The 24465-nt window shown below is 41.3% G+C and overlaps 2 protein-coding genes across 3 annotated transcripts in view; one reads left to right on the forward strand and one right to left on the reverse strand.

Annotated features, from left to right (window-relative positions):
* Positions 1-4944: 4944 nt before the first annotated feature.
* zgc:194221 (uncharacterized protein LOC100191015 homolog) lies at positions 4945-6226 on the forward strand. Its single transcript, XM_047047731.1, has 2 exons — positions 4945-5231; positions 5323-6226. The coding sequence occupies exons 1-2, from the start codon at positions 4945-4947 to the stop codon at positions 6224-6226; spliced, it is 1191 nt and encodes a 396-aa protein (XP_046903687.1).
* A 17422-nt stretch (positions 6227-23648) lies between these two features.
* Positions 23649-24465, reverse strand: part of hibch (3-hydroxyisobutyryl-CoA hydrolase) — a 113861-nt gene continuing 113044 nt past the window's right edge. For both annotated transcript variants that reach the window (XM_047046788.1, XM_047046787.1), the window contains 2 exons: positions 24235-24268; positions 23649-23908 (listed from right to left, as the gene is read on the reverse strand). In XM_047046788.1, the coding sequence (XP_046902744.1) occupies positions 23751-23908; positions 24235-24268 (192 nt within the window). In that variant the 3' untranslated portion in view covers positions 23649-23750. The remainder of the gene's footprint in view (positions 23909-24234; positions 24269-24465) is intronic.

Consider the following 24465-nt stretch of genomic DNA (forward strand, 5'->3'; position numbering starts at 1 on the left):
ACACGTTTGTATGACACCAGCCTCCACAGGTGTCATCCTTCAATTCCGCAGCCCCTTTTATACCGCAACTTTGGCCTGTTCAATGTGTGTCGTCGAATTCTATGATTGGTCGGGGGGACAACCACGGATTGAATGGACAGATATGGGCCTATTAATTAGCCTATGCCTTAGTGTGGGCTATAGCCTATGCTTTGTTTTCTCGGAGGTAAAAAGTAATTAAAATAATAATAGCCTAACGATAACAGTAAAACATTATAAAAGTATAACAACATATTTCGTAACAGTGCTAGGCCTATATGAACAACAAGGCCCGAGAAGGTGGGGCTCCATATTTCCATTCGTGCAAAGCATTACGTTATTTTGAGTGATTATAATTCAATAGGCCATCACCAAGTTGCAAAGTGCCTAAAATAAAAGTTGCCTATAGTAAATGTCATTATCTTACAATAGCCTAGTCTATTGCAGGCAACACAGAAACAGGTTTGACACTGGGAGTAAGTCCTTTGGACTACATTTTACGTAGGCCTATCTTTTATACAAATGACTTCTTACTAAGCACCGTGTCATAAGTTGGTTTCCACCGAGGTGGTCTTTCGAGCCTACATCTTTTAGACCACGCATTTGGTGCCATCGTGCGGACGGTAAATGGATGTTAAATGCCTAGTTGTATGCTACGTAAATCTTACTTTATATATTTGACGGTACAGCCAGAGAGCCTTGATACATCGATTAGGCTATGTGTGATATGTGATCATCAGGGGCGTAGGTTTCATTATACATTTTAAAAATGTTGTGGAAAATGCTGTGGGAAAAATCTCAAAATGTTGACTTGAATAGGCTACATTCAGAAACTTGGTCAAGCTCTAGAGTTGTAATGTTTTTTAGAAGGTCAACTCACGGACCACAAGAGGGTGATATTGTCCAAGAAAAGGCGCAGCGACTCCACAATACCACGAATTATTTTCTAACTGAAGTCTAATTCAGCCAATAATTGTAGTTTGAAAACAATAAAAAATATAGACCTACATTAATTACAATTATCACGTCTTGCGTAGCCTACAATTACCCATAGTAGTCATGGGCATTCCGGCTCTTTTTCGTGAGCCAGCTCGTTCGACTCAGCTCACTGGAAAAAGCCGGCTCTTTTGGCTCCCAAACGGCTCTTTAAAAAATAAACATTTTAACTAAAACTTTGAGTTTGATAGGTGTGAAAACAATTCTTATTAAATGAAATCATACTCTACCTTAACTACAATGTCTTTTAAATGCATTGATTTGTTATGGCTCTCTCCTCCGAGTTTTGACTACAGTCTGACTGTGTGAGTTGGCTCGGCCCTCCGTCGTGCAGTATTTGTTGAAACCGCGTGTATGATTGACATGAACAGAATGTGAGGCTGATCAGACAGTCGAAACGAATGTGTGTGCGCATTTCGGCTTACATCATTTTATTTTAGTTGTTCTTTAAATTAGTCAATTATTTTAAATACAATTAAAATCCTTCATTATGTCATTATTACATAATCCTTTAATTTCTATAGGCTATATTAATCTATTAAAAATAGAGTCAGCTCTTCAGATATGCGAGCCAGCTCTCAGAGCCGGCTCATTCGCGAATGACCCCATACACGTGGAATATTCCATCGAGAACACCATACAATTGACTGCAGTAGGCCTACATCCGATTTACGCGTTTCAGATCACTTAACATTGATTCACTGTTTCGTTTTGAAACGAGGGAGAAGACCGTGCACAAAAAGGACGAGACGAACTGATCAGAAACGGGTGTGGATTTGTTAATCATAACCAATCATGGCTTTCTCTCTGGATTATTTTGACATTCGTGGTAGCCTTTCAATGGGGGGAAATAACCCCCTTTCACTTTCAAGAGCTTTCTCAAAGGTAGGTCATGTTTAATGATAATTTAATTGTAGTATATTATCCAAAAGCTACGTTAGTCTTATATCTGACAATAGTAACTGTTAGACATTAGAAATGTATATGATACAGTAGCCCAAGACTGACCATTTATGGCAAAATACAACGCTAAAGCCTTCTGCCTTTTCCAGTCGTTGAGCCTATAATAAACGATCTTGCCCTATGTATCATATTGTAGTTCTGTATTCAGATAAACAATTCAAATCATTATATTTAAAAAAAAATTATGATGTAGGAGAGGCCAATTGAATTCCAATCCTGGCTCAAGGCTTAATAAATTCTGTAGGCTTATAACACCTTAGTCATAGTATTTACAGTTAACATACAATGACACACATAAGATTTGAATTGGAAAAATTCTAAATTTCAGTCAGGTTATTTATGGGAATTTCCAGATAATGCTATTTCTAGATTTCACCATTTTGTATTAGTGAAACAAAAGGGTTATGGGCTGTTTACAGAAAACATTCAAATTACACTTTTTTTGTGATAGTACGAAAGATGCTAAGTCATAGGAAACATTGTAGGCCCCAAACCCTTTCCTCTGCCATGTGGTATTTTAGACTTGCTCAAATGAAACCTAAATCACTGAAAGCCATTCACCCTCTTTCTCCACAGTGCAAGGGTGAGATGAGTTCTAGCAATCTCAAGAGCTGAAACTGACTATTTCAACACCACTTGATCCATGCAAGAACCAGTGTCTAAGCCATTACTTTTACATTGATTTCACCCTCTCCCACCTTTCCCTTTAAAACCAGTGCAACTTCCAGATCATGGGATGTGTTAAATCCAGGCAGAATGATCCAAGCCAAAATGTTAATTTAGCAGAGAAGTTGGAAGGCAAGCCAGGGAGGATACAAGTTGAAAAGGTGCTCCTTGTCCACTCAGAGACTGGCAAGGTGGAAGACACTCTACAGATTGACCTGGTTCTATTAGAATACGCCCAACGACTGTCTGAGGAGATAATAGCTCGGGCAGTGCAACAGTGGGTGGAGGTGGACAACCGGCACAGCGACATCCCTTACATTGAATGTGATATGGCATAAGAAGATACTATCTGATGGAAATGATAGAATTTGTAATCCACTATCACAACTGAATAAATGCTGAAAGAATACTGACTTATATTCAGGAGTCAGGTGGCTGAGCGATTAGGGGATTGGGCTATTTATCAGAAGGTTGCCTGTTTGATTCCCGGTCATGCAAATTACATTGTGTCCTTGGGCAAGGCACTTCAACCTACTTGCCTTGGGGGAATGTCCCTGTACTTACTGTAAGTCGCTCTGGATAAGAGTGTCTGCTAAATGACTAAATGTAAATTGGTAAATACATCTAGCGTGTGTCTAAGACATTACAATAATAAATAGCATGTCTGTAATGTTATTTTCAGCTGTATTCATATAGCTCCAAAGTATGTGGTGGTGTCATGGCCGTGGGAACTAGAGTTGCAGAGGGTGCTGCAGCACCCGCCTGACAGCACGAGAATAAAACATTTTATGACTTAAAAATCCACCACCGTACGTGGCACAGCTCCGCAGAAGCGGACTGGCCGTCAGGAGCACCGGGAGAAGAATAACAATGGACAACCAGGCTAAGAAACGTATGGTGGGGTTGAAAAATTAAGAGACACCTTCACTAGACAAGGTTTTACCAATTGAAAAAAGGTTATGTTTATTTTACATAAAGCTCAACTATTTTGCACTCAAATAAAAAAATTGGCGATCCGAGCAACAACATTTTGCTGAAAATTGATTCATTTTCAATGGAGCCAGGCAAATCGCTTACGTGGTGCATTGTGGGTAGTGACGCGACGCGATTGAGTTGAGATTTTCTCAACTTTATGCAAGTGAGGAGCAATTTTCGCTAGCGGTGGCCAATCGCAGTGTTTTCCTGTTTCTCGTAACGTAGTAACCATGGTCAACATTTCTAGCTTTCAGTTTTTAAGATGGAGGAGAAACTAATCGCCTGTGGCTGCATATCCAGTCTTATACGAGACGTCTCTGTATTTGTACAAAGACATTAATAAAAAGAATGAGGCCTGGCGCAGGTTTGCCGAAGTTGTCGTTGCTTCTGGTACAAGTCTCTTGACACATTACGTAACTTTGTTCTGGTATAGTAACTAGCTAGTTACAGTAGTAGCCTGGCTGGAACTCCCTGGTCGTATCGACACATTAGCAGAGACTTTGAGTAATATCATAACGTTTTTACAGTAGAATACATGTTACGCCACCGGTCACTCATCCAGTCGTCTGTAGGCTGGGCTAGCAAGCTAGCAGTGGCACAGAAAAGTCACGTAATGTGACAAGACTGAATTTACAAGTATAAAAACACACCAGGGACAACATCGGCAACCCTGCACCATGCATTATTATTTTTATGTAATCTTTAAACTCAGGCTCGTCCGCACATTTGCCATGACATGGCACCGTTACGGTGCGTTCACACTGCAGACTTTTTTACCGCTCAGCACCGCCGGCCTTCCCACAGTGCACCATACTCGGGGGCGTGTCAGAGAGATTCATTCAGAGCTGTAGTTCTCTTAAATCACTGTTGTAGTTCGTATAATGTCATGGCAAATGTGCGGACAAAATACAACTTTTACACACATTAAGCAAAAATCCGACACACATTCTAGATCTGACATGATCTTATCTACAGCACACAATAGGTTATCTTTTTCCACACTTTTTGTAGGCTGAGTGAAAGATTAAATGCCACCCGCACTCTATGGAATGGGTCTTGTGCCGGCTGGAATACAGAGATCGTCCATGTTCTATTTGCGCTCATTTTTATTATTAATGTAGCCTATTGTAATAATTTCTACAAGCTAGCTAGCACGTTAGCAATTTTTCCAGTAACATTGAAAATAGTTGTATGCATAGGCTAGCTGGATTTATAACCACACCCTGTATTCAGAACCAACCAATTAAATTCCCTCCAGCTCTTTATATATTATTGGAGGGAATACATTGGTATAAATATAGATGCTCTCCATCAATATTAGTCATCATGAACAACCGTCAGAAGATTGCTGTCATCGCCCTGCTCTACTGTCGGAGAAGACGCCGCCGATCCTTTTGGGTTCATTCCATTCGCCGTTTGCGGGTAGACAACGGAGCTCATCACCGGCTGGTTCAGGAGCTGCGACTGGATGACGGCTTGTTCCAGCGGTACTTCAGGCTGAACCGGGCCGAGTTCGATGACCTGCTGACCAGAGTGGGACCCCGGATAGCGAGGCTAAACACCTCGTTCCGCGAGGCGATCAGCCCAGCTGAACGCCTCGCTATTTGTCTCCGGTAAGCTTTAATTATTATTAGTATTTCAGTATTAAAATATAGTGTAGTTATTTTCTATGCATTATTTTAAATGTATGGTATTTCTTTGTAGATACCTTGCCACGGGGGATTCGTTCATGACGATCAGCTTCAGCTATCGTGTGGGCTCAAGCACTGTGGCAGGTATTGTTGGGGCTGTGTCCCAGACCATTTGGGACTGCCTGGTGGAGGAGTACATGCCTGTGCCAACCAAGCAGGACTGGAGGGACATTTCTGAAGGCTTCCTTCAGAGGTGGAACTTCCCTAACTGCTTGGGTTCCATTGATGGCAAGCACGTTGTCATCCAGGCTCCTTACAGCTCAGGGTCACTGTACCACAACTACAAGGGGACATTCTCCATCGTTCTTCTTGCGGTTGTGGACGCCGACTGCATGTTCCGGGTCATCGATGTGGGGGGTTACGGTCGCAACAGTGACGGTGGGACCCTGGGCAACTCTGCGTTTGGTTTGGCCCTGAAGAATGGAACCCTGGACCTCCCAGAGAACTCCATCATCCCTGGAGCAGAGCCACGTGGACCACTGCCACACGTCTTCGTAGGCGATGAGGCCTTTCCTCTGCGGAGCAACCTCCTGCGCCCCTTCCCTGGGACGAACCTCTCCAGGGAGAAGAGGCTCTTCAACTACCGCCTCAGCCGTGCCAGGTTGACAGTAGAGTGTGCCTTTGGCATACTCTCCAGCCAGTGGAGAATGTATCGGCGTGTCATTGGTGTCAACCCAGCAAAGGCGGAGGCGTGTGTGAAGGCCACCTGCATCCTCCACAACTACATCCGGAGGTCCAGGATAGGTGCCAGGGGATCTCCTGCAGCCAGTCCTGTTCAGGATTGGTCTGCTGCTCTTCAGGAGGGTCCACGAGTGGGCAGCAACAATGCTGCGCGTGCAGCCATTCGTGTGAGAGATGCATTCACTGCATACTTCAATGCAGAGGGTGCAGTGCCCTGGCAGCAAAATGTCATATAGCCTGTGGCATTGAAAACCAAAGGTTCTTTTAAGAGCCACACATACTAATCACAAAAAAAGCAAACTGTTCCTAATGTTATTTTCATTAAATCAGTGTATGGTTGTGTAGTTTCTTATTATCTAATTTGCACTTATAAAGACAGTTACAAAAGCAGTAGCGAACATGTGCTCCTAAATAGTTAAATACTGAACAACAATACTGAACACCCTTCAGTCCAATCATTACAGATTCTTTGTGTATGTTTAAACAAAAATTATACCAACCATTCATATACCAATTACATAAAATGGACACAAGGTCTGTAGTGACATTTTTATTTTATATAGGTCTGTCACTCTGTGGCCCTCAGCTCAGCCTCTGCCTCAATAAACAAACGGTGGATGTTAAATTTCAGCTCAGAACGCTTGGCTGGTGGCATTCTCTTTAATGAAGGGAGGAGGCTTTTAAAAAAAAGATCATCCTCGTCTTCCTGTGGTGGTGGTGGTGGTTGAGGTGCAGGTGCTTGAATAGCCTCAAGCATCCTCTCCTCAAAATGTGTGAGCCTCTCCTTCCGCACCCTCTTCCTAGCCTGACTGTGAGAGGATGCTGGAGGCTGGCCCCTAATTACAAGGGAAACTCCAGCCTCACTGGCAGGCTCATCACTGGCGTGGCTGGCTGGGGGCTCTGGCTGGCTGGCTGGGGGCTCTGGCTGGCTGGCTGGGGGCTCTGGCTGGCTGGCTGGGGGCTCTAGCTGGCTGGCTGGGGGCTCTGGCTGCCTGGCTGGGGGGTCTGGCTGGCTGGCTGGGGGCTCTGGCTGGCTGGCTGGGGGCTCTGGCTCGCTGGGGAAGTTGCCACTTGTCTCCCTAAACTCAATGTATGGAGCTAGGAAGCTCATGGCCGCAGCGTACTTCCATGGTCTACCACTCCCTGCACCTGCTCCACTCCTGCACCGATCTTTCTCCTTATTTTTTTATTTTTTGTATCCGGTCCTCAACGTCTTCCATTTCTTTTTGCATACATCGACTAGAAAAAGAGCCATCAGACATAAACGTTGACAAGTGTAACCTTTTATTATATTACTCGAAATATCCGCAAATCAATCGCTAGATTTGATCGCTAGACTTGCCACTACACATTCACTGTATGGATAGCGAGTGGCTGCCAGCCAGCATTTCATCATTGAATGTCAATCGTGTGCCGGGTGAGCTAGCTAGACTATGCAGCTAGCACAGAAGAAATTTACGTAATGTGAAGAAACTGAATTGAAGTACAAAATACACACCAGGGACGCCGACAACCTCAGCAACCCTGCGCCAGGCATCATTTTTTTTGTTTACATCTCTGTAATTGAACAAAGACGTATTGTACAGTACTGGGTATGAGGACACACATACGATGAGTAGCTCTTCCATCTTGAAATTGTCAAACCTAGAAATGTTTACCATGAGCAACAGTTGCTACGTGACAAGAAACAAGAAACCAACCCGATTGGCCATCGCTGGCGGTTTCACGCTCGTCATTTACATAAAGTTCAGAAAATCCAACTTTCGCCGCCCCGCTCGCCTTCCCACAATACCCTACGCGAGCGTCGACGCCCCGCTCGCCTTCCCACAATGCCCTACGCGGGCGTCAACGCCTGGTTACATTGAAAATGAATTGGAAGCCGACGCCCCGCTCTGCCCGCCCCGCTGCAGTGTGAACGCACCGTAAGCCCCCCCCAGCACCTGCTTGATAAAATATGTTCCCGTGGCTATGGGTGTCAGCAGATGCAAGTTCAAACCAATATGTGCTTGACTATGCTGTGTATCTTTAATTCAGCGAGAAATATTCTGTTTATGGAGTGGAGATTTGCTTGCGCAGTGAATTTCTGCTTGATCAGCTGATTTCTGCTCACGCCACTCTAAATTACTTTTGGAGAGATACTATACCAGACAGTGGATGGAACTATGGCAGCAACACCTGAAGATTTACATGTAGGCCTAAGTGATATTGATAGATGATGGGTGCCTTGTGTTAGCTGAGTAGTGTACACTAGTAGTGTAGTTTGTGTCGCATCACTCTGTGCTTCTTGTAACGGAAGCTGTCAATCAAGGTACAAGGATGTCCTTGTGGGTGTTATCACGTTGAAAGCGTCCAATGTCCCACGATACCACAGCCCCTTATGAAACTACATCTTACAAATGAGCCTATTTAAATCGTCACTGTGAACCCAGACAATTTGTTACGATCAAAATACGCAAAACCCTAAAGGAAGATTCTTGTTGTGGATTTCTACAGTTGCCCTGTTGCACACAAACACGGTGCTCGATAAGTCTCAAACCATTTAAGACTTAGCACTTATCCGCCCAAGTACCTCTACAAAATCGACAATGTGAGCCAAAATAATACATCCTGACAAGCCATGCTGATCAATTTGATCTATAAGGCCAGTATGCGATCTCTGACACGACTAATGTCTTCCTCATATATATATTCATCTACCGAATATAGGTGTCCCTATATCTGCCTTCGATCTTGTGTGCAGCTGCGTTGGTCTGAAGATAACCACGCCCCTCTCGTTTGCATGTGAGATCGGAAATAAATACAGCACAGAAATAAATGTGGTGTGGAAATAAATGTGGTGTGGAAATATGTGTGGAAATAAATGCGGTGTGTAAAAGTCTCAAAAAATAAATAAATGTGGCATTAGGAAATAAAAGTCCCATGAAATAAATAAATGTTGTCTTTACAAAAACGTAATTTTTAAATAAATATATGTATTTATTTATTGATGTCGGTAAATGGATTCAGCTATATAATTATATAATGCTATATTTATATATTTATTGCCATCTTTTTTCATTTCAGAATTTATTCGTAGCCATATTTATTTATGTATGTATTATGTATTTATTTACCTATTTATTTATTTATTTATTTAATTTTGACTAACTCGGCGTTCCGAGTTAGTCAAGAGACTTGGGTTTATGTACTTGCAACATCGTTCAAAATACAACTTGTAGCCTATAAAAATGAAAATAAATTAATAGACATGCAAGTTGACGTGTAAAAATGTTTTATCATATTACTTGAAGTCTCTGCTAATCTGTCGATACGACTAGGGAGTCCCAGCCAGGCTAGCTAGTAATAATGTACACACACTATATTTATGACATAAATCTGATGCCATGTCATTAGATGCCATAGTATTCAATAACTTAAGGCCAATTTATACTTCTGCGTTTTTACGGACATGCACACAGGGAACGCCCTGTCCGTCAAGGAACTCCCTCTCCGTGCCCTCTCCGAGCCCCTCTCCGAGCTTTGCGTGCACCTCCTGATTTTCCTGACTATCCGTCCGTCCGTCATTTTACGGATACCCCTTGTCTGTGATTAGTCCGTACTAAGAACTGCTTGAGTCAGGGGCGGGGACGGGGTTGCCGTGACCAACAAGAAAACAGAATCCTTTGACCGCCATTGTTGTACGTTTTTACAATTCATATTTCAGCTGAACAGTACATGTAAATCAGTATCTGAATCAAAATGTGACGAGAAATGGGCAGTGTAGTTGCTGAAAATGTGTTTATTTTATTGATGAAACGGCTCATTTGTAAATTTGCTCCGACTTTTCGATAACCTAGCTAGCATCGCAGTGCAGCGCTATCTACTGTTCTGGTGGTGAATTGCTTTCAGCACGCAGAGCCGTCGGAGTAGTATAAATTCAACCAATCCGTCCGACTCCGTGCGTGCGTCTGTCTGTTAACGGAGACGCAGAAGTATAAATCGGCCTTTAAACATCAACCATTGCTGCTGTTGCAACTGCAGCTGTTAATGACTTTCTGCCTCAACATACTTTGGTAATGGGTTACAAATTACATACCCCTGTCTTTGGGATGGTTTGAAAAAGGAAAGGATGAACAGATAGAAAAGTCAAAAATGTATTGTAAGAGACAACTTATAAGAGGGCCAGAGTACAATATTAGTTATCCACAATAAGAGTGGTTCCTGAATTCACAGTACATATTGCAGAACTAATCAAATAAATAAAATAAAAAACTGAGAAATATGCAGCTCTCAAGGGCCCTTATATTACTGAAAGGCATTTAAAACTACAGTGGTGCTTTTTCATAAACTGTTAATAAAAATATTGTAATTTAAGATTGGTTTACAAGACAAAAATCTATAAGATTAGGGTGGATACAACTACCAAAGTCCTATTGAATGGTAATGCAAGCACAATAGTCATAATAAAAGTCATTCTTTTTTTACAACTTGTATGTGTTTAAAATTGAAGTAAACTATTATTTCAGAATCATTTTGTGTGATGAGGCGAATCATGCATCTAAATGAATAAAATGCTCCAGTGCCCCACTCAAATCAACAGGAGCACAGAATTATACACAACTAGTGCACAGTGCCTGTGATGCAGTTAGTGATTAAGATACCAGTGAAACACAGAAATACAGATTACTTGAACTATAGATAGTGCACAGTGCCTGTGATAAAAATGGTGGCACACACACAGATTCCTGGAATTATAGACAGGGCACAGTGCCTTCGATGATGTTGGTGACACACAGAATTCTGGAATTATAGATAGTGCAGTGCTTATCCAAACAATGTCAATCACGGCACTGCACTCCGTTGGATTTTAAAAAGGACACCTGCGAAATATGAAATTTGCGGAGAGCCCGGTTGTCAAGATACTCGTTGGAAACTAAACTCATTCTAATTTGTAGACACACACACAGATTCCTGTTGTTAAACTGTTGCATAACATTTGTGTTCTCGAATGTGCTCTTGATGTTGCCCTCTGTGTGCTGTTGCACACAGGTGCACCTAATCTAATCAATAAATGACTGCTGCCTGTGAAGGTTCGGGTAATGCCAGTTGAATGCAATCCAGTGGCTGTGTGTGTGTCTTTTTCCTCTATCATGGTACTTTCTGTTGGCTATTCCAGCCTTTAAGATATGGCAGCGTCAACAGGTTATGGGCCCAGAAAAGAGTTTGGAAGCCGATGGAATCGTTTATGTTTCGATGGAGATGAGAGAAAATATGAGTTGTGGGAAACTAAGTTCCTTGCGTACCTGCGTCTACAAGGTCTGAAGAGCACCATACTGCAAGAGCCAGACGAGGAGGACGAGGGTGCAGAACAAGACGCCAAAAGAAATGAAGAGGTCTATGCTGAACTGATTCAAGTGTTGGATGACAAAAGCCTGTCACTGGTGATGAGAGATGCAGCTGACGATGGTAGGAAGGCCCTACAGATTCTGAGAGACCATTATGCTGGTAAGGGGAAGCCCCGTGTGATCAACCTATACACAGAGCTTACATCCCTTCAAAAAGCTGTAAATGAGAGCGTCACAGACTATATTATTCGTGCAGAGACTGCCATCACAGCACTGAGACATGCAGAAGAAACTTTAAGTGATGGTTTATTGATTGCAATGACTCTGAAAGGTTTGCCAGACTCATTTAAACCATTCTCTATCCACATTACCCAAAGTGATGAAAAGTTGACCTTTGCTGAGTTTAAAACAAAACTAAGGAGCTATGAAAGCACAGAAAAGTTTAGTTCTGCCAGCTCAGGTGATGACAGCGTGATGAAAGTAAAAGGAAGACTTGGCTGTGAAGGAAAGCTGACCTGTTACAACTGCGGCCAGAAGGGACATAAGGCCATGGGGTGTCCTGCTACTGGTGAACACAGAGAACAGAGACAGTGGTGCAGTTTTTGTAAGAGTTCCACCCACAGAGATGCAAACTGCAGGCGTCGGGGACGAGACAATGTGAAACAGGCGGTGGATGAGGAGGACCACACGTTTGCGTTCAAGGTGGGCCAGGTGGATGACGCCCCCGTTGGTGGACTAAAGAAAAGAGGTCTTATGGTCGATACTGGAGCCACTTCGCACATTGTAACTGACATGGCACAGTTCAGGAGTTTTGATCCGGGTTTTAAGCCGCAGAAGCATATCTTGGAGTTGGCTGATGGAGAGAGAACCAGTGGCATCGCACTGAAGAGAGGTTTGGCCAACGTTAGCCTGATGGACAGCAGAGGACGTGCGGTGGACACAATGCTGACCAAGGCATTGTACGTCCCATCGTTTCCCCAAGACATCTTCTCAGTCAAGGCAGCGACCGCCCGAGGAGCAACTGTCATCTTCAAGGAGGGACAAGATGAGCTCATTCATAAAGACGGTACGAAATTTGACATTCAGGTATATGATAGACTGTACTATTTAAGCACCGTAACACATGAAAGTGATGATGTTGATGAATGTCATGGGTGTTACGATCTTCAAACATGGCACGAGATTCTAGGTCACTGCAACTATGATGATGTGTTAAAGTTGGAAAGTGTCACAGAGGGGATGAAAATTAAAGGTAAAACTGATGTGTCTAATCTGAAATGTGAAGTCTGCATGAAAGGTAAATTCGCCCAGAGCAGAAACCAAGAACCAGATGAAAGGGCAAAGGTAGCACTTGCACTTGTACATACAGATTTGTCAGGACCTATAGAGCCAGCAGCAAAAGATGGCTTCAGGTACGCATTGGCATTTACTGATGACTATTCAGGAGCAGTTTTTGTGTATTTCTTAAAAGTAAAGAGTGACACAGTTAAAGCTACAGAGAAATTCATTGCTGATGTTGCACCTCATGGGAAAATCAGATGTGTGAGATCTGATAATGGTACAGAATTTACATCTAAAGAGTTTCAGTCCTTATTGAGTAAAAACGCCATTCGGCATGAGACTTCAGCTCCTTATTCTCCCCATCAAAATGGGACAGCTGAAAGAAATTGGAGAACACTCTTTGAGATGGCAAGATGCATGTTAATTGAGAGTAATCTTCCAAAAGAGTTGTGGACATATGCAGTTCAGACTGCTGCAGCTATTCGCAACAGGTGTTATACCAGACGAACAGGACAGACTTCGTATTACATGTTGACGGAGAAAAAGCCTGATCTTTCAAGGATGACAACATTTGGGTCAGTGTGCTATGCATACAAACAAAACAAGAAAAAGCTAGACTCACGATGTGAAAAAGGGATTTTTGTGGGGTATGACAAAAATAGCCCTGCATATCTAGTCTTTTACAGAGACACTGGGAGAGTACTCAAACACAGGCTGGTGAAGTTCATCTCAAAAAGTGTGAAGGAAGGTGAGACTCAGACAGATTCTGACATGAGTGAAGATATTCTTTACAGGGAGAGGGCTAAAACGAACCTGCCAGAGGTAGAAATAACAAAACAGTTCAAACAGGAGCCTAATGCAGAGATCTGTGACTCTAATGCCACTACAGATGAGGATGAGAGTAGTCACAATTCACGCTATCCAAGTAGGCAGAGGAGAGCTCCTAAGTACTATCAAGACTGTGACTATAAAGTAAAATGTGATGACGATCATGAAATACCCAGTATTGATTATTGTTACAGAGTTATATATGATGTACCTCAAACCCTGAAGGAAGCTATGAGCTCACCAAGTTCAAATCTATGGGCTAAAGCTATGAACGAGGAAATGGATTCTCTGAGTGATAATGATACCTTTACTCTGACCACATCGCCAAAAGGTAAACATGCAGTGGGGGGCAGATGGGTTTACACAGTAAAAGAAAATCTAGATGAAACAGGAAATGAGACAAAAACATGCAAAGCCAGATATGTGGCAAAAGGTTATAGTCAAGTTGCAGGCATTGATTATAATGAAACCTTTTCTCCAACTGCTAATTTGACGTCTGTGCGTAGTCTAATGCAGCTAGCAGCACAACATGATTTAGACTTGCATCAGATGGATGTTAAAACTGCATATCTACATGCACCTATTGACTGTGAGGTGTATATGGAACAGCCTGAAGGATTTAAAGTTAAGTCAGAGACAGGTGAGGAACTAGTCTGTAAACTTAACAAATCCCTGTATGGTCTGAAACAGTCAGGACGGAATTGGAATAAAACGTTGCATGATTTTCTAACTGACAATGGTTTTATTCAAAATCCAGCCGACCACTGTGTGTACAGTAAACGAACTGAAAGTGAGAGGGTAATATTACTAATCTGGGTCGATGATCTTATCATCGCAGCAAGGGACAATCAAACAGTCACAAATGTGAAAGAGATGTTGGGAGCTAAGTTTAAAATGAAAGATCTTGGTAAACTTAAACACTTCCTAGGCATTGACTTCACACAGAGAGAAGGTGAAGTAAAGATGAGTCAGAAAAGGTATATTACAAAGATATTGGAGAGGTTTGATATGACCGACTGCAAACCAAGATCAACCCCATGTGAAAACAAACTGAAATTTGACAATGAAGGTGAACCTGTCAATCCAAAGATGTATCGAGAAGTTGTTGGCAGTTTGATTTATCTCATGACATGTACTCGACCAGATCTGAGTTGGGTGGTCAGTAAGTTATCACAACACTTATCTGAACCAAAAGAACCACACTGGATAACAGCAAAACACGTCTTGAGGTATTTAAAGGGAACTGTAAACCAGGAATTGTGTTACAAAAAAAGTGACGTAAATCTCAAACTTGTAGGATATAGTGATGCTGACTGGGCAGCGGATCATATTGATAGGAGAAGTACTACTGGATACTGTTTTAGTTTGTCTGAGACAGGGCCTGTTATTTCCTGGAAATCTAAGAAACAACGTACAGTTGCTTTATCCACATGTGAAGCAGAGTATATGGCACTGTCAGCTACAGTCCAGGAAAGCATGTATCTTGTACAGTTATTGAGTGCAATGGACAATGGATGTGACTATGTACCAGTGATGATTTTTGAGGACAATCAAGGCGCTATTGCATTGTCAAAGAATCCTGTATGTCGACAAAGATGCAAACATGTTGATATCAAGTATCATTTTGTTCGATCGGCAATCAGTGATGGGAAAGTCTCCATTGAATATTGTTCAACAGTAGACATGGTGGCAGATATTCTAACTAAGCCTGTAACTAAAGCCAGGATTGAGAAATTTCTGTGTTTTATGTTTGGTGCAATCACATCAAGAGTATAAGAGAAAGTGGGGGTGTTAAACTGTTGCATAACATTTGTGTTCTCGAATGTGCTCTTGATGTTGCCCTCTGTGTGCTGTTGCACACAGGTGCACCTAATCTAATCAATAAATGACTGCTGCCTGTGAAGGTTCGGGTAATGCCAGTTGAATGCAATCCAGTGGCTGTGTGTGTGTCTTTTTCCTCTATCATGGTACTTTCTGTTGGCTGTTCCAGCCTTTAAGATATGGCAACGTCAACACCTGTCATTATTAGAGAAATACTTTTTGTTTACAAAAAGCAATACTGTGACAGAGATGAGGGATAAAGAGCATACAAATATGAGAATGTTTTAGATGTATTCTCAACCAAGTACTGTATGTGGTTAGGTCCTATGAATGTGATCATCGAAAGTCTAATTTGGCACATTGATACTACATCTGAGTGGGTACCCCCACACCAAATATGGGACACCTTCGACGGTAGGGCGTGCCACAAGCCATGCTCTAAAGTTCGATTTTCAAAGTGATGGCATTTCCACCCCATTGCTCCAATTCTTCTGAAACTTGGTGACTAATAAAGTAAATTGTTAAAACTCAAACTTTAGATTTTACTGGGGCACAGCAGATTTATACTGGGCACGTGCCCCTGTAAAAAGGGTTAGGGTTAGGTGGTAAGTTATGTTTCATAAACGAAAAACACTGTGCTCCTAAATTTAACATTAAGAGCACTCTTACACACAATTGAGAGATGAAGCTTCGCGCAAGTTCAGTCAGGCAAGACCGATCACTGCACTCGGGCTTAATCGTAGTGTACACTACTCACTCCCCCCGCTAAGAACGCCCTACCTTCCCCCCGTACCCTGGTTGGGCGTTCACTGGGGTTCAGGTCAATTAGCGCTCCTGCCTAACAGTCAATGGCGTCACATGATCCGTGCCTTTAATTCCAATTCTCTCCCTGTGTAGTTCGTCTATGCTGTCAAGTGCGCGACCCTCCACCTCCCCGTCGCCGCCTGATTCCTGTCTCAGTCTTCGGCGCTGGGCAGGCGCCCGTTGATTTTTATAATTCCCTGTGGGGACCAAGCTCCAAACACAGTTGTCATTTATTATTCTGTAATAAACATATTTCACTCATCCCAGGTCTCTCCTGATTGAACTGACATGTTTGCGCAAAATAAGTAGTTATACCGTTTTCCTGTTCTAATTTAAAATGTAATATTTATCGCCTTCATAATTTTGCAACTAATAATTGTTACAATTTTACAAATTATGATATGTTTGTTTGTTTTAATAAATACACCAAGGGCATAGATTTAGGGGGGGACGCTAGGTACTAGTCCCCACCAATATTTTAAGATGACAATATTGTCCCCACCAATATTTTAGCGAACACCTTTGTGCTGCAATTTGGATCGATTCCGCAAAAAATATTTTGCACAATATATTTGCTAAAATCATTCTTTCTGTACAACTATATTTTGGGATTTGTTCTTAGGTAAGAACAGAATTTATGCACACCTAAGAGCACTCTTACACACAATTGAGAGCTGACATGTTTGCGCAAAATAAGTAGTTATACAGTTTTCCTGTTGTAATTTAAAATGGGATATTTCTCTCCATTATAATTTAGCAACTAATAATTTTCATTATTTTACACATAATGATATGTTTGTTTGTTTTAATAAATGTGGGCGTAGATTTAGGGAGGGACGCTAGGAACTAGTCCCCACCAATATTTTAAGATTACAAAATAGTCCCCACCAATATTTTAGTGAACTCCTTTGTGCTGCAATTTTGGATTGATTATGATTTTTTTTTTGCAAAATGTATTTGCAAAACTCATTCGTATTATTGTTCGTCGCCCAGAAAAGTTAAAAATACATTTCCAAGTTAACCAATGCACCCTTGAGGCTGCGAGACAAGATTATGTAATTAAATTGGCTGAAGTGGCAGAGTCAGAAACACTTTGTGAATCTTGACTTTCAGAAAGAGAGCTGTCAGTAGTCTGACATGGTCAGTGTTGGGTAAGTTACTTCAAAAAAGTAATTAATTACTAATTACTTCATCAATATTGCATTTAAAATACTTTTGTAATTACTCTTTCTGAAAAGTAATTTAATTACTCAACAAGTAATGCAATGCAATACTTCTTACAATCCCTATAAACCTTGACTGGATAGACAACAGAAAGGAAACTTTCAATAATTAAATACAAGTCAAACTTGGAATAGTTTAGCCTTTTAGCTTTTTAAAACAGCCTACTAATACTTAACATTTTAGTAACACATGTATCGTTCTTTGATCTTTAGTTACCAAACAATATGTGCATAACACAAAAGCTCAAATTTAAGTTAAACATGACATCAAAGAATTCTACAGTAGGCCTACGCAGCGTTAGCATCTCTTCCTGCAATCTAGTTTACAATGTTTTTAAGCTCACCTTCAGACACTTTCTGCACTGGCGATGTTAACTCAAGTTTTGCCTGCTTAACAGGTGTTGCTGAGGTGTTATCTGTTGATGCCAAAGTAAATTCCTCGTTCTGATTCTGATAAACATGGATCACAAAAAATGTCCGTCGAATGTTCGTCGATGCTGCCTTGTGAGGTGCTTCAGTAGGTTACTTGTGCTAGCCGCAGCCGCATGTCATTTTTTCTCCCAGGGACATAGGTTGCACTTTACATTAATGTTCTTGTCAACCTGTGACAAAAAGGTAAAGTACTTTTAATTTTTCCATTTGGTAAAACAGCTAAAGCTACTTCTTTGGCCGAGTCCGAAATCTTTCACTTCAAACCACTAGAGCCCGCACTTATGCAGCAAAAACTCTCGTCTCCCGTGCAACTGGACTACAGCTAACGATTTTAAAGAGGCAGTGTTCACTTTGACCCTAAGACGATACATTTAGATTCTAATTCAATATTGATTTATACAGAACTGTTTGACTAATTTACAGTATGTAACGCAAGTACATTACAAGTAACTGTAATTAAATTACCTAAAAATGAACAGTAATCCCTTACTTTACTTTTTCAGTGGATAAGTAATTTAATTACACACCCAACACTGGACACGGTAAACTACTAAATACACTAGGAAATAATAAAGCCTCCTATTAGTATTTTGTTTGGTGTCAGCATTGATATTTTTTACCCTTTTGTGCTTTGTAGATAGGAAAATGTCACCCAAAAAGAAGAGATGTATCAGAAGTTTTTCACCACCCACAGAGTAAGTAGCCATCAAGGTCGTTGTTAGTTAGCTAGTGATTACAGTTCTAGAATTGTACTGAAATGTATTATACATTCTTTGTGTTAGCAACAGCTGGTCTTGTTGAAGCCAGAAGGATAAAGCTAACCTACTCACGTAATGGGACCGTGCTAGTTTAGCACGATCCGTGCTAGTACCAGCAGGTTAGCAACTCAAAAGTGATATTAACTGGTAATAAGTAGGCCTATATGATCCCCTGGATAGTAATAGTGTTATCCCTGTAATCTTGACCAATGTCAGCAGTCAACTAAGCATGGTTAGTGTCTGTGTTAAATGTATGAATTACTGTGCAAGAAAAACAGCACCCTGAAGATACAGATGTAGAGCGGTTTTTTTTTTTGGGGGGGGGGGGGGGGGCTTTGAAATACATTTACATTACATTTATGCATTTAGCAGACGCTTTAATCCAAAGAGACTTCCAAGAGAGAGCTTTACAAAAGAGCAAAGGTCACTGATCATAACAACGAGGTAGTCCATAACATTGCAAGCAGCCAAAACATGAAGCATACATTGTGAAAAACTAAACAAGTCCCTGGTCCCAAGGGAAGACCCATAAGAGCATGCAGTTATACAAGTTACAAATTAAAACAACTTGAACCCCAAAAAATGCAAGACTGTACCTGTAGAAGAACAATCAACAGTAAAATATTTAACAGCGAGTACAAGAGTTCAAGAGTTAACTTCGTTATAACTAACCTACTAGAGCAACAAGTCTCTCAATAAGAGAGACTGTCTGGAGAGGGCTCAGGCAGATTACCAACTTCAAGCCCAGAGCCCCCCACTCCACTAACGACTCTCGACTGGCCAACGACCTGAACGAGTTCTACTGTCGTTTTGAAAGACAATTGGATTGCCCTGAACTATCCCTTCCCTCCCCCCCGCTCCCCACCAGCTCAGTGACAACACTCTCCATTCAGGAGAGTGAAGTTAACAGACTTTTCAAGAGGCAGAACCCACGCAAAGCAGCTGCGCCGGATGCTGTCTCCCCTGCCACCCTCAAAAACTGTGCTGACCAGCTGTCTCTGGTGTTCACCTACATCTTCAACACCTCTCTGGAGACATGCCATGTGCCAGCCTGTCTCAAGTCCTCCACCATCATACCTGTGCCCAAAAATCCCAGGCCAACTGGACATAATGACTACAGACCCGTTGCCCTGACCTCTGTGGTAATGAAGTCTTTTGAGCGCCTGGTGCTGGCACACCTTAAATCCATCACAGACCCTATACTGGACCCCCTGCAGTTTGCCTACAGAGCCAACAGGTCTGCCGGTCGTACTGAATAAACGACAATATAACATTGACAAAACAAGTAACGAACACTAAAATGACAAACAAAAAGCTGGGTTTTTGCGGAGCTCTTGTCGACACGGCCATCTCTTAGGCGCACCGGAAGCAGAGGGAAGCATTAGCTGTCACTGTATTGAATTTACATTTAGTCATTTAGCAGACGCTCTTATCCAGAGCGACTTACATTAAGTACAGGGACATTCCCCCGAGGCAAGTAGGGTGAAGTGCCTTGCCCAAGGACACAACATCATTAGACACGGCCGGGAATCGAACTGGCGAACTTCAGATTACTAGCCCGATTTCCTAACCGCTCAGCCACCTGACTACCTACTGTCCCTACTAATGTATGGTGTACATTTTATTCTTTAAGGGAGTGAGCCAATCACAGAGACAGCTACATTGATTGATTAACCATAGGTATAGATATAAGTGTTTCTAAGTATGTATTTGATGTTCAGCACCACTCTCTCGTACGACTTCATTTTAGTTGTCCTTCGTTATGACATGGTCACATAGTACTCTGTTCGCTAATGTACTGTGCTAACTAAATACATTGTATTAAGCCGGCATCTTGCCTATTCAAATTACACAGTGCCATCAGATTTTCCTTGACAGGCTGTATTATCTGTATAATGCTGTATAATGCACAATGTGTATGTACATTATAGGTCAAAATTATAAATAATATATATATATATATATAGTATTGTTATATAACATCATGAGTCTGTATTCTTTAAGGGAGTGAGCCAATCACAGACACAATTACATTGATTGATTAACCATAGGTATAGATATAAGTGTTTCTAAGGATGTATGTATTTGATGTTCAGCACCACTCTCTCGTACGACTTTATTTTAGTTGTCCTTCGTTATGACATGGTCACATAGTACTCTGTTCGCTAATGTACTGTACTAACTAAATACATTGTATTAGGCCGGCATCTTGCCTATTCAAATTACACAGTACCATCAGATTTTCCTTGACAGGCTGCATGATCTGTATAATGCTGTATAATGCACAATGTGTATGTACATTATAGGTCAAAATTATAAATAATATATATACATATAGTATTGTTATATGACATCATGAGTCTTCATGAGTCTTTACAAGTGTCTGTAACTATGCTTATACTGCATTGTTACTGCATTGTAATTTGTGTATGATGCTGTATAATGCATTACGCATATGGACTTTATCTAAAATGTTACCAAAAAAATAAAACTTATGATCTAAATTTGCCTACCTGTTAAAATCTGAGGGTGTTGTGTAAAAGTTATTGTTCATTTCCATCTAGAACAGTGTTGGGATGGGGCCGTTCAGAGAATGTCGGGGGGGGGGGGGGGGGGGGGGGGCGTTGTGGTCTACTTGGGGGGTGTTTGTGTGTGTTTTTGATTAGCAGTTTAGTTCTACATTTCGAAGCAACATTTTCAAAATGTTATCATTAGACTTACTTTTTCCATCAGCTGATGCTTCTTTTGCCAAGGCTTTCCATGCTAAATACAAAGCTATTTTTCTGAATCTCGTAAATCTTCAGTTTTCTTTGGAACGATGCTAGGCCTGTTACAACTTTTCCATTACAATTAAGAGCGTAGAACACAATGCTTATATAACATAAAGCTTGAAAAACTGAAATCAAACCTACGCCCTTGTTTCATAGAATCAAGCGGAACTGGTTCATGCAGAGGAGGCCAGACATAGCGCATCACTAGCAACTCATCATATCATGCAGTCGGGGCACACCTTCCTAATAGGGCGGGGTATATAGCAGGGTATCCCGGCATATGCATTGCTAGTGCAATACAGACGTCAGTCATCCTGCTGCGTCCGCCTCCCCGGCCTCCACCTTTGGTTCTGTGTTTCCTTTCATAGGGGGAATGCGTCGCTGCTCTCTGCTCGGATGTCGAGACGGTGTCTCCGTTGTGTGCAGCAGGGAGCTGATGCAAGCACAACCATTATGCCAAATCAAGTATAACAATGATATATTGTATCGTGTGTAATAAAGTATAAAGTAAATACTACTACTGAGTCCTCCTGTCTGAACCATGATTTTTTTACATGGTTTCTTTGTTAACACAGCATTTGTTGTATGAGATGGATCAATGCACACTTTTATTTGCATCCATTACACACATTTCCAATGTTTGATTCCAGCCTGAAACTTTATCTGCAACACACAGTAAAGAAACTGGCAGAGAACGACCAATTGGTGCTGGGCTCACACTCAATTTCTAAGTAATTTAGCTAATTTCCTTTGAAAGTTTAGATAAATAAATTATAATATAGGATAGCCTATATATTTATATCCAAAACACCTGATTCAAATGAATGGTCATAAGCAGGCTTCTGTAGAGCTGGAAAACGACCCATTCATTTGGATCAGGTGTGTTGGAGCAGGGAAACATCTAAAATATGCAGGACAGGTGTTCCCTGAGGACCAGGGTTGGGAACCACTGATCTAGAGCCTTAATGACTAGATGTGTCTGTCTTCCCCTTCACCTGGCCCCTTTTTAATATTCATCCTTTGTGTTGAAATATGATCGATAGCTATACACTGTTGATAGTATGATTAATGTTACTTATGAAGATGGGTATAAACGTTAGGTGCATTACCTGACCCTAGTTTTATAGTAAGTTAGGTTGCTAGTCAAATTATTGCTACAATTTACATAAGAACTAACTTGAACATCCTGTCCTCCCCAATTTCTGTTTGCCACGTTGTGTTGCAAAACAGGTATTTGAGATGGCTGTGCTAGGTATCTGAGAACCCCATTCATTTAAATACATCCAAATGACAATAATATATTTAGGTGGAATATGTCATTGTTATAAACATTTCCACACTTACAGATGTTAATCAATTCAATTTGCTCTGCACACAATGTACCAGGTAACAGTTACAATAAGCACAGTATAGAATGCAACAACATTTGAAATGTTATGAGAACCGGAACTCAGAAATAATCAAAAGAACCATGTTCATATCCAGTACCCCAATCACTCATTAACAGACAATCCTTGGCATAGGTACCCAAATAAATGTTTCGACACAATTTATCTTCTTGGATTTTTTTATATAGAGAATATACTATTTTGCTGCTATCAAGTTAACTTGTCAAAATTCAGGAACTGTTCTAACATCAACTTGTTCCAGGGAGCCCTCGAAAGCTGCTATATTGATCTGCTTGAAAAAACTATATAAATTGAATCACATTTAGACAGGATTATATGGCCCATATTGGGAACACAACAGTAAATATACAGTAAAAGAGGACTGCAACCATGTATGCAATAACTTTCTAAAGAAGCGTCTCATTTGAACATGAATCCTATTAAATGCACATGCAATGTATTACTAGCCATGTAATAAATTATTGTTGATGCTTGGTTATAGTAAAGACAATCTTTCAAATCCAAAATACCTTTTCGGGGACTAATTCCGGACTCTGTCGATTAATAAATCATATTATTACTCCATAATTTCAACAATCAATAACAGAGTACAGCTCTACTGAAAAGAGTGCAGCCAATTATTTGCCTGACATGTTAGCTTTGTACCAGTGCAAGAACAAATCACATTTGACTAATAATTCTAATATGCCTGAGCTACAAACATTGCTGATTTTGGCCGATTTTTCAGGTGGACTGAGAGAAACTGACAACACATAGCTTTTGTTTCTCTTCAGAGTACTCTGTTCTGCTTTACCCAAGAGACCACCCACACAACTTGAATCATTCCCTTTTCCTGATTCTTCCTGCTTGTGCAACAATGTTATTGCTCACCTCTGACCTGTTCACAGCTATGTCTTATTGAAGGGGACATTAGTTTGTTTTAATTTTAGTCACCACAAACACTGGACAAACCAACAAATCCTGTTTTTAGTAGCCAAATTGCCTCTGGCAAGCCAGCTTCTGTCTTATTTCAGGGAATGTTGTTACTGTAGCACTGCACTGTTAGGGTATTGTGTAGTAAACTAACAAACGTTTAGAAACATTCATTAGCAAGAGTGTGACAGTGGGACTCATAGGTGGTGGAGAACTGAGGGTGAATGCTGTCTTGGGCCTCTGAGTCGAAGATCCTGGTCTCCCAAGGAGGAGAAACATTCATCCACATCCTGCACTGACACCTCTTCCAGTGTCGAGGGATTCCATTTTGGATTTTGATCCTTGTTTATGAGCACTGGCAACACAAAGTGGCAAAAACGGCAAACACCTTTAAAATGAAATCATTCTAAAATAGAAAATGCCTTCTAAATTGGTAAAACCAAAACACTTCAGGCAACTACATCTGCTTAAATAAAATGCCCCCCCCCCCCCCCCCCCCCCCCCCCCCCCCCCCCCCCACACACACAGGCATTATCATAAACAAAGAGACTGAGCCCGCAAGTTGCACAAGTGGAGCGAACAGACAAGTTAAGCTTCCAATGAATTAAGTACTAATCTCATTTAATTAAAATAAAAAATGGTATAATGAGTTAGGATGAGTTTCAAAGTCAATAATCTTACCAGCTCTAACTCCCTCGTAGAAGTCTTGGCCCCTCTGTAAGAAAAAATACAAAATCCCATTACACAAAAATATGACAGTGCCTTCAAGTTCAAGTCCTTTATTTGTCAGGTACACAGAACAACACAAGGTTAAGGTGCCAGTATGGTACTCAGACTCCGTTACGGATGGGCGGGCCGCCGGATAGGACGGATTAATTAGCATTTCTGTTGCCTTTATGGTTCTACGAAGGC

This window comes from Hypomesus transpacificus, chromosome 23 (assembly GCF_021917145.1).
Source record: "Hypomesus transpacificus isolate Combined female chromosome 23, fHypTra1, whole genome shotgun sequence".
NCBI lineage: Eukaryota > Metazoa > Chordata > Actinopteri > Osmeriformes > Osmeridae > Hypomesus > Hypomesus transpacificus.